This window comes from Xiphophorus hellerii, chromosome 4 (assembly GCF_003331165.1).
Source record: "Xiphophorus hellerii strain 12219 chromosome 4, Xiphophorus_hellerii-4.1, whole genome shotgun sequence".
Classification (NCBI taxonomy): domain Eukaryota; kingdom Metazoa; phylum Chordata; class Actinopteri; order Cyprinodontiformes; family Poeciliidae; genus Xiphophorus; species Xiphophorus hellerii.
In genome coordinates, this window is record NC_045675.1 from 7,079,061 (window position 1) to 7,093,413 (window position 14,353).

At 38.5% G+C, this 14,353-nt stretch overlaps 1 protein-coding gene across 10 annotated transcripts in view; it reads left to right on the forward strand.

The window, feature by feature from the left end:
* The window catches only part of celf6 (CUGBP Elav-like family member 6), a 159,689-nt gene that overhangs the window by 110,076 nt on the left and 35,260 nt on the right, over positions 1–14,353 (forward strand). For 9 of the 10 annotated variants that reach the window (XR_004339041.1, XM_032561296.1, XM_032561295.1 and 6 more), the window contains exon 4: positions 9,448–9,576. The exons of the other annotated variant lie outside the window; for it this stretch is intronic. Coding sequence is in view for 8 of the 9 variants with exons in the window: in XM_032561296.1 (XP_032417187.1) it covers positions 9,448–9,576 (129 nt within the window). In the remaining variant the exon portion in view is untranslated. The remainder of the gene's footprint in view (positions 1–9,447; positions 9,577–14,353) is intronic. 10 annotated transcript variants of the gene reach the window in all.

The window sequence follows — 14,353 nt, forward strand, 5'->3', positions numbered from 1 at the left end:
TTGGGTCCCAGTATCAATTACTGCCCCTTTTTTTGAGAGAAAGAGAAAGGAGATGAACAGGCAGCGTGAATGAAATACAGAGGGTTCTTTCATTGGCACAACTCCTGCTAGTCTGTCAGATGAACTTTCTATATAGGAGGACAGGATAGGACAGAGCGCAGAATGAAATAAGACCGAGCAGACAGGCCCCAACAGAGATATTGAGCGTTAATGGCAACAGGAAGTCAGCAGACAAGGCAGAAGAGGTAAACCACAGTCACAGCTGACAATGAAATGAGATTTACTATGAAGGCTTGTGGTTAAAAGAAAATAGACAGCCCAGTGAGGTTTGACTAAGGGAGAAAAAGTATATCGGGATTCATCTTTGGAAAGCTGGTCACCAGTCAGGCACCAGTCCCAGTGGAGCCACAAGGCTGTCAAACCTGAGGCTGAACCAGGACATTTGCACCTCTAGAAGAGAGTCACATTTATCACTACAAAGACATCAGCAATTATCTGTCATGGAAAGCTGTGCAGGGTCTCGATTACGTGCCTGTGCAGGTATTAGGGCCCATTACTCCATTTCGACGCTCCAGTAGCCCCTCTTTTGTTCACTCTGCCCCTGCGAGACACCGTTTCTCTGGGGATATGGGAGTGTCAGGATAAGAAGTAAAACCGGTGCTCATAAAATGGTGGGGAGGACAGAGGGGAGAGCTGGCAGCTCACAATCCTGCTACTCGGCTGCCATTGTGGATCACAGGGCTGATTCTCCGGCTGTCTATTTCAATGACTCACGTCTTGCTTCATTTTTCTCCTTGGATTTACAAGACAGAATGGAGCACAGGAGAGAAGCCCTGCAGCTCTTAAATCTATTTCTGTCCCTTGAGTCAATTGACCTCTTCCCTACAAATACCATTTCTACCAGTTTTTCTGCATCACTCTGGCATTTTTATTTATAATTTCACCTCAGAGATACTTAGAGAAACGTACTAAAGTAGTCCTTTGATTGGTGCTCTAAGGGCATAGGAGAACCTGTGTCTTAAATCCTGTTTGTTACTGTACAGAACAATCGGAAAAGATCAAAAGGAAACATTTCTTGTTCTTTCACTAGCTTCCCCTAGTTTCCTTTCTTGCTGCCTTTTGTACTCAATGTTTATCCCAGTCCAAACAGGGAAGCTAGACCACGTGATACAGAAAGGAGTCAGGATTCAGCACAAGGGCCACGGAACAATGCAAAAGAGTGAACGATGAAAGACAGAAAGAGCGAGAAGGCAAGAGACGACAGGATGAGAAAGTTAACGGAGGGTGATGGAGGCAGCTGAGTGAATCTCAGCAGTAAATCATCTCAGAGCCGCCCCATCCCTATCTCTACCTCGCCAGGAATCTTTTTCCCCCTGACCTTGTCTGCTGCTGTGTCTGAGAAGAAAAGATGGGGCAAGATTATCTATGATTGGAGATGGCCATTATCTAAACACAATCTTGGAGCCAGGTCCCACTCCTCATACCACTGCTATGCGACTGGAGACCACACTGATGAGAAAGATGATGGGTCAGCCAGCCACACTCTCCGTTTTTATTAACTTTGATAAGATGTTTTCAACACTGCCCTGAAATGCAATCCCTATCAGCATTGACTTTTTCACAATGGACTTCTCAGCATATTTGTGTGTATGGTTTTCTTACCTAGTCTTATTAGTTAAACACTCTTTGATTTGATTTGGCACTCATACCAGGAACATTTCAGTGTTTACATTTGATACCCAACAGCCCGAGGAAAACATTTTTAATATCTCATTCTTGTCCTTTGGCTGACTGGCTGAAGGGAGTCTTCATGAGAGTGTCATGTTTGTCCCTGCCAACCTACTGTCCTTCAGAAAGTTGACCTTAGTTGGGCACCAAAGAGATTGGCTTTACCTTAAGATGCTACGCACTGTGCTGCCATGCCATCCTTCAGCAGGCTGGGAGGAGTGAAGGCTGCTGGCTGTCTCACTTTGCAGGCCGCATGTAGGGGCTGACTGGGGGCATTTCACACCCCAAGAGGCGAGCACACCACTTTACATGCAAATGAGGCCAAAAGATCCCTCTGTGCCTCTGGACACAGTTGTGTAAAAATCACGAAGAACTCTGAAAGTTTTTGTCTATGCTGCAATTTTTGCCAAGTTAAGAAGAGACATAATGACAGAGAATGCATGAGCTTCCATAATAGAGTTTCAAAGGTTTTCACTTAAACATTTAAGCTCTATGATTGGGTTCTGCTTAAAAATAAAAATGTTTAATAAAATATAGTGAAGAAAGGAGTTACCATTTAGGTTTAAGCCACATAAATGATTCTGTTGTTTTTGGCCCTCTATGTCAAAATCCATCTAGCAGAAATTGTGACAATCCACTATAGTACATAATCCAGTTCTTTATGGCAGTGCCAGTTAAAGAATTGTATGAAAGAGGTTTAGTGTAGTTTATTCATTATTCGATTGTTAGTTGGATGGAAGTCAAATATTAATTATAGTTAGGCGTTGGGTTTATAGTAAGCTGACTGTGTTGTAGTTTTATGGGATATGACACTTTGCCCACGTTCCATGTTGCACTTAATCGGCATTCATTCTTAGATAACTCAAAAGAGAAATATGCTCAAACTTACTATATATAGAAACTTTGCTCTGTCTTTGCTCTAATATTATTTCATAGAATACAAATATTCTAAATACAAAGGCAGATTTGGATTTGACAAACATTTCCAAGTTCAAACAGCTTTCCAAGGTATTTTGCGAAAGGGCTATTGAGCCATTTTGTTAGATTGAAATTTGCCTTTTAGATATTTGTTTAATTTCAGCTTTTGTTTGCATTTGCCTTCACAGTGTTAGGTTCAGACAACAAACTTACCCATTTAGTTTTATGGATTAGCAGCACCTGACTAGGTCAAGGAAAACATTATAGCATGCCTTAATAAAATCCAATATTTCTTGTATTTCTTTTTTTTCTATTTTCTTTTTATTTGTCTAACATAACTTTATTTATATTTGATTGTTTCTGTTTATTTGTTGATCATGACTTATGTATATTATGTGCAGTGAGGGTCAAACAAGACTTGACTTCCCCCCACACCTCCACCACACCCCTAAAAATAAATAAAAAACAACAACGGTGAAGTGGATGTGTAAAAGTAAGATTATACTGTTCTATTAATTTTTTGCACTTTTTTAAGTAAAAAAAAATAATACTAATTGTTCAAAATGTGGTGATGACTCCAGGGTAGAAACATCCTCCCATTGGATTGCATTTTCATGGTTCCCTTCTGCTGGTGCCAGCACATAGCCTCAAATGTAACCTCTAGCAAATGGTGCAGGAAAGATACTAATTTACTGTAAAAACCATCAGCTAACATTTCCAACAGGACTAAGTCTAAAACATTGAAACAAGATGACTTTCTTGTTTGAACGTGAAGTAGATGCCGAGCTACTTCTGTAAATGAGGATTTGAGACAAAAAATAAGTGTTCCAGGTCCAAATTGGCATCACTGATAGGCTTACATGTTGAACTTAGAGAAAAAAAAAATTAGCATTCTCTTTTGAATCTGTTTTGTAGCCAATTCCCATTGTGTATCAGGATGCTTGGTAGATTTTTAATGCACATAATTACAATTAATTATTCTTTATCTATGGATCTTCATCATGTCTATTTTTGTTCTTCTCTGGCTAATCTAATCACAAGTTTGTGTTAACAGATGTGACACGCTCACTGAATGGATTTTGTGGCTGTCAAAATGAAGAAAGAAAATACAACATACTTCTTGTAACACTAGTATTTGATATTTCTCTGTTTCTGTTGTTAAATACTGATTTCTTGGGTAATGTCCAAATTCAGTCTTGGGTATGAATTCTCTTTTTTTTTTTTTTTACCCCTCCAGGGGGTCTTTTGTGGGCTCTAGTGTCCCTTAAATGATAGTAGGCTGACAGGAAACAGAGAAGGAGAGGGGGGAAGACATGCGGCAAATGTCGTCGGGTCCGGGAGTCGAACCCGTGACGTCTGCGTCGATGACTCAAGGCCTCCAAATACGAGTCGCGCTACGCCCTACGCCACCACGGCACACCCTGAATTCTCTTTTTTAAACTCTTCTTAAGATCATCAAAGATCATCAATAATTAGACCATAACTTTAATGTTGTTTTTTTCCCCCTCAGACATGGTTTATTTTAGAGCCCCACAGAGTTGTGGCACAAGCCTCTGCTGTGTGATAAAATATTTTGAGAAGTCTAACAGCTTGTAATATTGTGTAATGGTTTATAGTGCAAAGATAGAAGAAATTTGTGAAGCACAAGTGATAAAGCCTCATTTAGTGCTAGAGAATTAATCTGATTCTTACAAATAACTGTAAGTAGCTACGAGTTTAGAGAATTTACTGAAGAAGGAAAGAAAGCTCATTTGAAATGGGATAGCAAAGGAATCAGGATTACTGAATTTGACTGTTTATTAATCTGGATGCAGCCCTTGTTAAAAGTTATTTTACAAAATGTAGTGGCTTTCAATAGTGTGCACCTTTTGAAGGAAATTTGGGAACTTTGAGATACTGACTTTATTGTGGCAAATATTCTCTGCAATAAACAGATAAACAATTTTCTACAGCTTGGTACTACTGTACAATCTGATTGTGTAAGTGTGTTAACTAGTGAACTAACTAATTCAGCCTTAAATTATAAATTTCCATATCAGATACTCATATATTTATTAACATAGCTATGATTTCAAGAGGGCTCCCAGATGCCTATCTGGTGAGTTTTTCCGGGGGTCAAACAGTTTTTTGAAACAGCCCGGTAAACCAAGATAAAATTTTATTTAAAACAAATGGGTCATTAGGGAAATTTTGAGAACATTGCATCTCTAAATAACTTTGGAGAAAAGATTTACTTTTTATAGGAACGTCTGCAGGGGTCTGCAACCTGTGGCTCAGAAGCCGCAGGTTGCACACACAAGATTGATGCTTTTATCACTAGAATTAAGTGCTACCACTTGTGGGGGTGCACATGTGTGCATATGTGTGAGCTTGACTTTGACTTGTAGCAGGCCTCCGAGGCAGCAGCGTACCAGCATTGGGTATTCTAATGAGTCTTTCAAAAGCATAATATCTTTGTTGTGCTGCCTAAAACATTTCTCCACATTTGAAAGGTACCCAGCAGTCTAGTATGCATTTTCTATCATTGGATGCAGCTGTCCGTGCTTTGTGAACACTCGCTGCAACCAAGCTTCCCGACTATCCTGCCTGAGGCCAATAACTGATAGAACCATGTGAAAAAAAGGAAGTAAATATTTACTGTGACGGTGGGGCAGTAGAATTACTCTTTAAAGAGAATATACCCATTATTGGCAAGCAGCAGCTGAAACTTTGTTTTAGAATTTACTTTAGAGCAACTGATTCGTTCCTTGAAGAGACCGAAAAATGAAAAGTTTCCTAACAAAGATTAAAAAGAAAGTTATAAAGAGAACAAAAGAGAAACAAAAGAAAAAGAAAGCAAAATAAAAGAACAATCTATATGCATATACTGTAGTCTACAACACAAGTAGCACTATTCCATTGAGAGAAGCATCAATCTTGACAGCATATGGCGTCTGTGCAAAATCCATTAATTTTTAATATACCGGGTGCTGAAATGAAAAGGCTTCCTGAGACAAGCAATTGTCAGATGTCAGTAGTGTTTTGATAACTTTTTTGATCTCCCTTTTTATTTGCATTCATAAAATGGGGCTGTCCACATGACACCTCAGTTTGGACATGGCTGAAGACTGACATGGAACCATTTTCCACACAATTGCCTCCACCTTCAGTCTGGAGAATAGAAAGTGGGGGTGGAAAGAGGCAGAAGGAGACGTATAGATGACAGTGCCTGTGGATGTGTATTGGCTGCTGCCTGAAAATAAAAGTCTGCAGTTTCATCATCAACATTTTCTAGGCATTGTGGCACACTTTATCATTTTTATGGATAATATAAAAGTATTTGTTGACAGGAAACCTGATGTATGTGTATAATATCAATGTCATATTACTTTGAAAAGACATATAATAGAATACACCCATCTAAACATTGATTCTTTAATGGAGTTTGAGTTTAAAAGACTCGAGCCAGGCTTTAACCACGTGCTCAGACATTATTGTTTTAAAGAAGTGTTATTGTTTGAAGAGCAGATTACAAAGGTCTCTTCAGCGCAGAGGACAAAAGTGCTATAAAGCTCAAATGTTCTCCAGCTCTGCGTTTAAGCTCTGTTTGAGGGATAAAATGAGCCCTCCTCAATGCGAGCTAAGCACAAAGAGGTCAAACAGTCGACTCAATGAATTTCGTCTTGCTTCTGTATCCTCAGTGAGCTCCATAGGAAGGTCCTCACCCCTCTTAATGCAAATACATGACTCTACTTCAGAAAAGAGTCCTTTATTTCCCCACTTTTGATAGAATACTCATTGGTCCTGTTTGAAGTCATCACATCTTTTTTTTTTTTTTGCTGGGGGCGTACCACAGAATATTTATTCATATTCGTAAAATGGCAATTTAAAGCTTATGAATGGCCACTGGAGACAAGAGGGAACATGGAAAATACTATACGAGCTTCTTAGGAGGCAGGTGCAAAGTGGACTAATTAATAGCAATCTATATACTGGCCGGGGCACGCAGAGGGCCAACTGAGACTCTCTCAGGTCCGGCAATGAAAAGATACCAGCTCCAAATTCATTTTCTCACTGCAGCTCTCCCAAAGGAAGGCGGCAAAGTACACTCACACTTCCTTTAATGCATTCACTGGGGTGTGATTTATTTCTGCGTTTGCCAGCGCATTTGGAAAGTTCATTACCTTGCTCATGGCTTGTTAATTAGCCTTGTAAAGCTGCCATTAGATCCTCTCAGGCCAGGACTAAGATGAGACTTTTGTCCCAAAACATTAACATTGTGCAGAAGGTGTGTAAAGTTGCACTATGCCCATTTAGGTTGTAATGTGTACATCTTGGTAAAAACATGAACAGTGGAGAGCAGAACTCTAGCAAATGCATTCACCTTTGAAACCATGGATGTTGTTCAGGTTTTTTTTTTTTTTTTCCTTTCCCACCCGTTTACTTTTTATCAAAGAGGCTTTCCACTAATGCATAAAAATGCTGCTAGATATTAATTTTCTTGACAGTCTTTGCCGAATCCTGTTCAAAATGGCAGGCTGTCGAGATCTCCTTGGGGTTTCTTAAACACTGAGGTTCCAAAAGGAGAGCTGCAGTATTAGGCTCTGCTTGTGGGCTGGTGAAATCATTTTGCGGGAGACAGAACTACAGGAAAATTCACTGACACTTTTGGAACAATCACAGTCTATGGAGAAGTTAATTTGTGCTGCCAAGTGGTAGATATGAGTTTTTATTAGAACATTATAGAGATGGAAAATGAGACAATTTCACTACAGGAAAAAAACAGGAAGCCCTGTTTCTTTATTTTTAGAACAGCTGCATCTAATGGGGCCTGGCAGGTACAGGAGGTGTCACATCTGTTGAAGCCCAGGTGATGCTCCAGCCCTCTGCTCCTCCCCACTCCTTGCCCGCTCCCACCAGTCAAATGACTCACGATGAAGATCAACAGTGTCATTTCTAATAAACTCTTCTTCCTCTTCCTGCCACTTTCACTCAGTCCTGTTCATAGGTTCTTGCTAGTAGCCATTTCGTTTCACAACACAGTGAAATAGGAGATGCATAATGTAAAAGATGTGAAGAAGATGAATGCTCTGTCTAATGCCAAGGCACTGGTAGGATTAATTGGAAAATTGCAGCTCCCTGACTGGTTGGGAATTTTGTGTTATATAGTCCATAGGTCTAGGTAAGAGTTCAACGCTCTAGAACTGGGGAAGGATTTGCTTTTCAAAGAGATTCTCATTTTACTCTCCCAAACATTTGTTGAAAATACAAACAATGAAGTACTGTAAATTTCACTCTTTATTGCAGATTGTTTTTTTTTAAGTTATGATATACGTTTCAAATTTAATACAGCACCGAAAAACAATTTGTTTGATAGAGATATGACTGTGTTGACTATTTTACCAGAAACTGCAAAACATTTTAATGTCAAAGTGTGATCTTCATATTTGTACTTTAATTTAATATTTTGCAGTATGTGCAAAAAGATGCACATATACTGTATTTTTCTAAAAAAAAAAACAAGCATATCTTAAGATAATATGCCCATTGATTAATTCACCTATGACTATCAAAAACATAATATAACCTAAGTGCAAATTGGCTAATTTTATCTGAGAGTGAGAGATCCATGAGGCTTTCCCAGGGCTGCGTCTTAGTTCCTATTTTTGTGCTAGTTTGTTTGTTTGTTTTGACTGCATTTGTCCTTTATATGATTTAATCCAAACCATTTCACTGTACCTCTGGCTGTATGTTTCATGTCATTGTCCCCCTGCAAATTAACTATTTCTTTTGTGTTTTGCTGCTTCTAAAGTTTTCTTTCAACATTGTCTTTTACTTAGCTTAGTCTTCCCATCAGCTATGACCAGCTTCACTGTGGGAATCGTGTTTTTCATTTGATGAGCAGTGTTAAGTTTCTTTCACAGATGATGTATTGAATGTAGGTTAAAAAGTTCAGTTTTAGGCATATATAACCAAAACTTTTTTCATGTTTGCTGTGTCCTGCAAACATTTGAGGCCTTCACAGAGCATCTAAATTCACAGTGTGAACAAAATACACAAAAATCCTTACTATATAAATTCTGAAAGCAATTGATAGTGCTGGATTTTAGTCAGAAGTTTAACAGTAAAAGGGTTTTATTACATGTTCAAAGCGCAATTTAAACATTTTATTTGGAAATTACTGTGAAACATCTTATCCTTTTTCTTCAACTTTCATAACTTTCATAACTTTTCATAGTTCGTCAACAAACTATGAAAAAGCTCAAGCAGAATAAATACTTTTGCAAGGTATCGTATGCATGTATGAAAGCCATACAGATGTGTGTTAGCTTTTATTTTACATAACAACCTCCAAAACATGGCAGACTTTAAAAACTCCATTGTTCACCTTGTACATGAAGTTTGCTGTTGTTTATTATAATGCTTACTATTTGGGTGATAAAAATGTACATGTTGTTGTTGGATGTTTCCTCACCGACAATCAAAGAGCTTGCCTGCTCCTGCAAAATATTACCCTTCTCACTTTTGGGAGGAATCCGCAGCTCTCCCAACTTTGTCTGTATCAGACATCAATACAGAAGACTTGAATAGATTAGTAGATGCAGGAATAAATCACCCCCATGCATAGATTGGGGGGGTTGGGTGGGGAAGTGAAACGCTCGACAACAGTGAGATCAACAACAGCAACAGCAGCAGCAACAACACAGCAGACTGCTGATAAAAAAAGCCTCTGCAGAATGGTGCCAACAGCTCTAGCATTTCTTTCTTCTCTTCTTTTCTATCCACCCTTCTTCCCTTTCTCCTTCCCTTCTCCCAATTCAGAAGACAGGAAGCTGTTTGTAGGAATGCTCGGCAAACAACAGAGCGAGGATGATGTCCGGCGGCTGTTCGAGACTTTCGGCCAGATTGAGGAGTGCACCGTCCTTCGAGGGCCTGATGGGGCCAGTAAGGGTCAGAGCCCACACGCCTCCCCTTTTTTCTCTCCCCTGCTTATCTTTCTTAATCCCTATCTATTTATCTTTTTTTTCTGTTCTTTGCATTTTCAGAGGTATTGTCTTCCTGTGCTGCATTCATCATCATTGTCTGCAATGCTCTCTGAATAACTCATCCTCCCCTTCAGCTACTCAGTTTTTTTCATATTCTGCCTTTTATGCGTCACACTTGCATTTCTATCATATCTCGTTGTCACCACACTCTGACACCTTCTTTCCCCCACTTTCTTTTGTTTGTATTGTTTTTCTCCATTTCATTTTCTCACCCCATCTCCTGCTCCTTTCTCCCACTTTTGGTATTTCATTCGTCATCTTTTCCGTTTGTTGTCTCTTGATCACAGTCGCTCGTCTCATCCTGGGCTTACACTCGCGTAGCAACTTGTTTCTCTGCACCACCTCTCTTCCTGCTCTTCGTGTTATCTGAAAAGTGGAGAGGTGTAATCATGTTTGTTTCCCACACTCCCATCATCCCTCCCCAGAGACTGTTATTGGACAATATTGTCCTACTGTAAATAAAGCACCGTTTCTGAGCTCTGCTGCTGTCACTCACTTCTTGACAGATTTGAGCTCATGTCTGTGGCCTACATTGTATTTAGGTAGGAGAGGATAGTCAAAATAAAGATAGTTTTAAAATATAGGATGAATCTGCTCTTCTTGTCATGAACCTCTGTTCCAAATTCTGACAAAATCTGAACTAATCATTCCCATCTAGTGTTATTGCCAATTCATCTTTAAAAAGATGTGTGGGAAGGTTCCTAACTGGTGAGGTATTGATTGCTCTGGAGTCAAATGTACAAATATACAAAATAAAAAAAGTATATTCCAAATTTGACCTTAATTAAAACATTTAGTTTATTTAAAATGTTTCAATTTTTCTTTAATCAATTCAATATTGCTCAGCAATTTGATTGCGAAAGAAGAATATTTTATATTGGGTCAAATTTCGTTTTTTAAAAACCTAAATGTTTTTTGTCTGAGCTCTCACGTTTTTTTTACTTTAATTCAAAATCATGTCTTATCTTATCTTTATTTCTATATAGTCCATCCTTCTCTGTCTCTCTGTTGTAAAAATCATCCTTGTTCACCTTCATTTGTAAAAGTCTGGCTGTGTCACTAATTGCCAAGGAGGAGTTGTGTATGTTTTCATTCCTTTCATGTGTAGAAGAAGAGCAGCATGGTATTTTCTGCCTCACCCTGTGCATTATTTCTGTTTATTTTTTTACCGATCAGTGAGACTGAATATATCACACACATTCTTTGAATATATCAGACAGACTGGAACGTCAGGACGTGTAGTTCATGTGTAGTTGAATATGTATATTGGCAACATAAAGTCAGACAACAACGGGCGTGCCCCAACTGCCTGCATCTGTCGGTGTTTGTGAGGCACAGCTCAGCACTGCCTCACCTGAAATTATACAGAAAACAAATTTATAGAACAGTTAAGTGGACAAATTAATTTCCTGTATCATTTTTAGCATTTTACTTGTCATAACAGATGAGGCGTTGACAGTACACAACTGAACAAGAACTAGCTCTGAGTTCATTTTAACCGGGTTAAAATGACTTGATTGATTTTCACCATCTAAATGTCTGTAGCTAAGTTTATAACTCCAACAGGAACTAGTTCTTAATCACTTTACGTACAGTATTTTGTCTCAAAGGAAGCTTAAAAATAAATATGCATACCATGATGTCATTCACCAATTAACATTTTGATTTGTGACCTTGCCTCTATGAGAATATTTACATCTGATTAATTACTTTTGCTCTCTTTGCTCATTTAAACTTTTAGTATGGGTGAATTAAATAACAGCTGCTCTCATTCACATCTTTATTGCAGTGTCATAATTTTTCACAGAAAAAGGTTTATTAAGACCACTTTTATAATTCAGTCTACTTCTAAATAGTACTGTTGGTGTTTCTCTTTGATGACGTCCTAAATCTGTTTATGTGCATCAGTTGACAAAGTCTTCACTCACGTAAGCTAAAGACAAACCTATTTGTGCTGTTCTTTTGGCAGTGCTTACTTTCACAATGATTTAAGAGAAAAGTGACAGAACACTTTAAGCTGCTGCTTCAGTCCTCTCTTTTTCTCTTCCAGAGTTGCAAGCTCATTCCCACCAAGAATCAGGAAACCTGAACAACAGAACATTGTTATTAGGTTGGATTACTTGGACATGTGTCTTTTGTTTATACTGTCAAACTTAACACAAGACAAAGGCATCATGGTTAAGTTTAAAGAAGAGGAGGGGCATGCAAGACTGTCTGTGTGCTTAACACAAGCTCTCATGTTGGCAGACAAAAAGCATTGCATTTGTTTTCTACAAAAAGTTTCAAACATTGTTTTTTTCATTCACTTCTTTTTATGTCAAGGTTAGTTATGCTCACTCCAAATTTGTCATGTGAAAAACTGTCATTCAGTTAAAAAGTTAGAAAACAAGTTAGCATCACAAATAAACACATTTATACACAACAATGGATTCTCAAGATACTGATCTGAATTTCAACCTGTTATTCTGTCTCCTGAATTAGATTTAATTATGTAGGTACAGTCTCTGAAAATGAAGGAAGGTAGGGTACATGAGGTGATGAAGTGTAAATTCTAGACAAAGCATGATTATACAAAACCTCACACCTGCATCGTTGCCTACATCTGTTCATTTCACTGTTAATCCCAGGTCTGTTGCTCTCTTTAGCCCATCCAGCTCACCATCTTTTTGCTTTGTGGCTTGTTTCTGTTTTTGCCATCTTGCTCCTGCTTTCCCCCCACTCCCTTTCTCTTTGTCTGTTTAGATGCCTCAAGCTGATTGACAGCATATAAACTAAAATAAAGCCCATGCGGCGGTGTCAGAAAGGAACTAGTTTTCCTCCTTGTTTGTGCTTTCACTCATTTTCACCTTCCTGCACCTCACACCTCGACTCTTTTCTTTCCTCACGTTCTGTGTTTTCCCTGGTTTAGTGTATGTTGATGTTATCACTGACTAGAGCACCCCTGCTTTTTCGAATTTTGTTATTATGAAATGAGGAGAGTAAAAACTCAGTATTAACTATGAATGTCACAATCACACAAAGATTGCATACATAGGTATCTAGTTCTATCACTGTCCGTGCAACAGTCCCACGCAATCATTACCGGATGTTACGGCAAATTATTTTGCCAACCGCCTCACTCAGGATGAGGTTCCCATAATTTGAGTGAGACAGACCTTGAAATTGACAGCGCTATCTGTTCCACGACTGAGGCTTTGTCCCTGTTGATGTAAATTTATGCTACTCAGAGGCTTTTCAGCACCCCTCTTCACCCAGTAAAAAGGCCGAGAAGTTTAACATCCATCTCTCTATGGTGCTGCTCCTCAAAGCACTTTCAAAGTGCAACACTTGCTGCCAGAGTTGAATAGAGCCCTGAATTGTCAGCAATAATAGAGAGATGGCTTTTAGGTCTATAATTAAGTTGTGTTATAAATGTCAGCCATCCAGAGGGATGGAATTCATGCATACATATTATTACCCCGGGAATTCAAAAGGCAGCGCAGATCCTCTCGCTTGAAAGCAATACAATTTCTTTTTTCCCCCCCAAACGCACTCTGAACCACCAAATACCAAAACTTAAATGTGCACTATAATTTATGAGGTCATAGCACTTCTAGTTCTTTTGAAATATTGTGCACTTTGTCCCCTAACATTGTTTATTTATTTAAATTTTAGTAGAAAATGCATAGTTGTGGCACTGTCTTTTGATGAGAAATTGGAGGACATTATACATTCAACATGGTATTCCACTTATTGTGGGACCAAAGCCTGGCAGTTCTGTTTGGCCTCAGTTGCTGGCATCACTCGAACATCAGCACAATATATAGTAGCCTTGTAAAGAAACCAACAGCGAAGTTACTTTTCCTTGAAAGGATCAAATATGTTTTAGCTAAATCAAATCCCCATGTTTTATCTCTGCTGCAAAGGTTAAATGTGTTTGTTGGAGAAGGTCTTCAAAGAGAGCATTAAAGTCAAATGGTACACAGTAGCCTGATGCATTTCAGTTGGACAAATGAAGACCTTTCCTGCCTCTACCCGGAGGGGTGTTTGAGTGAAGTAAAAAGGGTGCTGGAGTGCTGTGACAGAATCAAAGGCTTCTTTGACTCTTCTGTTTGCCTCTGTAGATCTCTACAGCTTTGAGGGCATTTTCCAGCATAGAAAACACATGGCCTTTACCACTCACCATGTTTCCACATGCAATGATTTAAAAATGTTTACCCATAAATGCATGTCATTTGTGTGTTCACACAAATTAATGATTTGTTGTGGTGTTTAGAAAACCAAAAGCTGACCCCATGATATAATATCTCAGAGTAGTAATCCTGAATCCACCTAAGAATAAAATAGCTAAAATAAATTAGAACTCCTTCAGCTATGCAGAATATATATTTGAATATATATATTGACATTTTGCAAGCATGGATATTTTTATATCAAACAAGGACTGAACCCAGGGAAAGCCTTTGGTTCTAGATCACTGGCTCCAATTAAATTCATGCAAAGTAAATAAAATCAAAACAATAAAAATGAGTACATTTCATTTTCTCAGTGTTTCAAGTCACTAGTTTTTATTTTTGTTGTTGTTTTTAGTGTTCAGATTCAGGTGCATCTCTGTACATTAAATTAACAAAAACTAATATATTTTAGTCCTTTACTGAAAAAGTGAAATTCTACTGCAAAAGAGTCTGGCTATTTGATGAAAA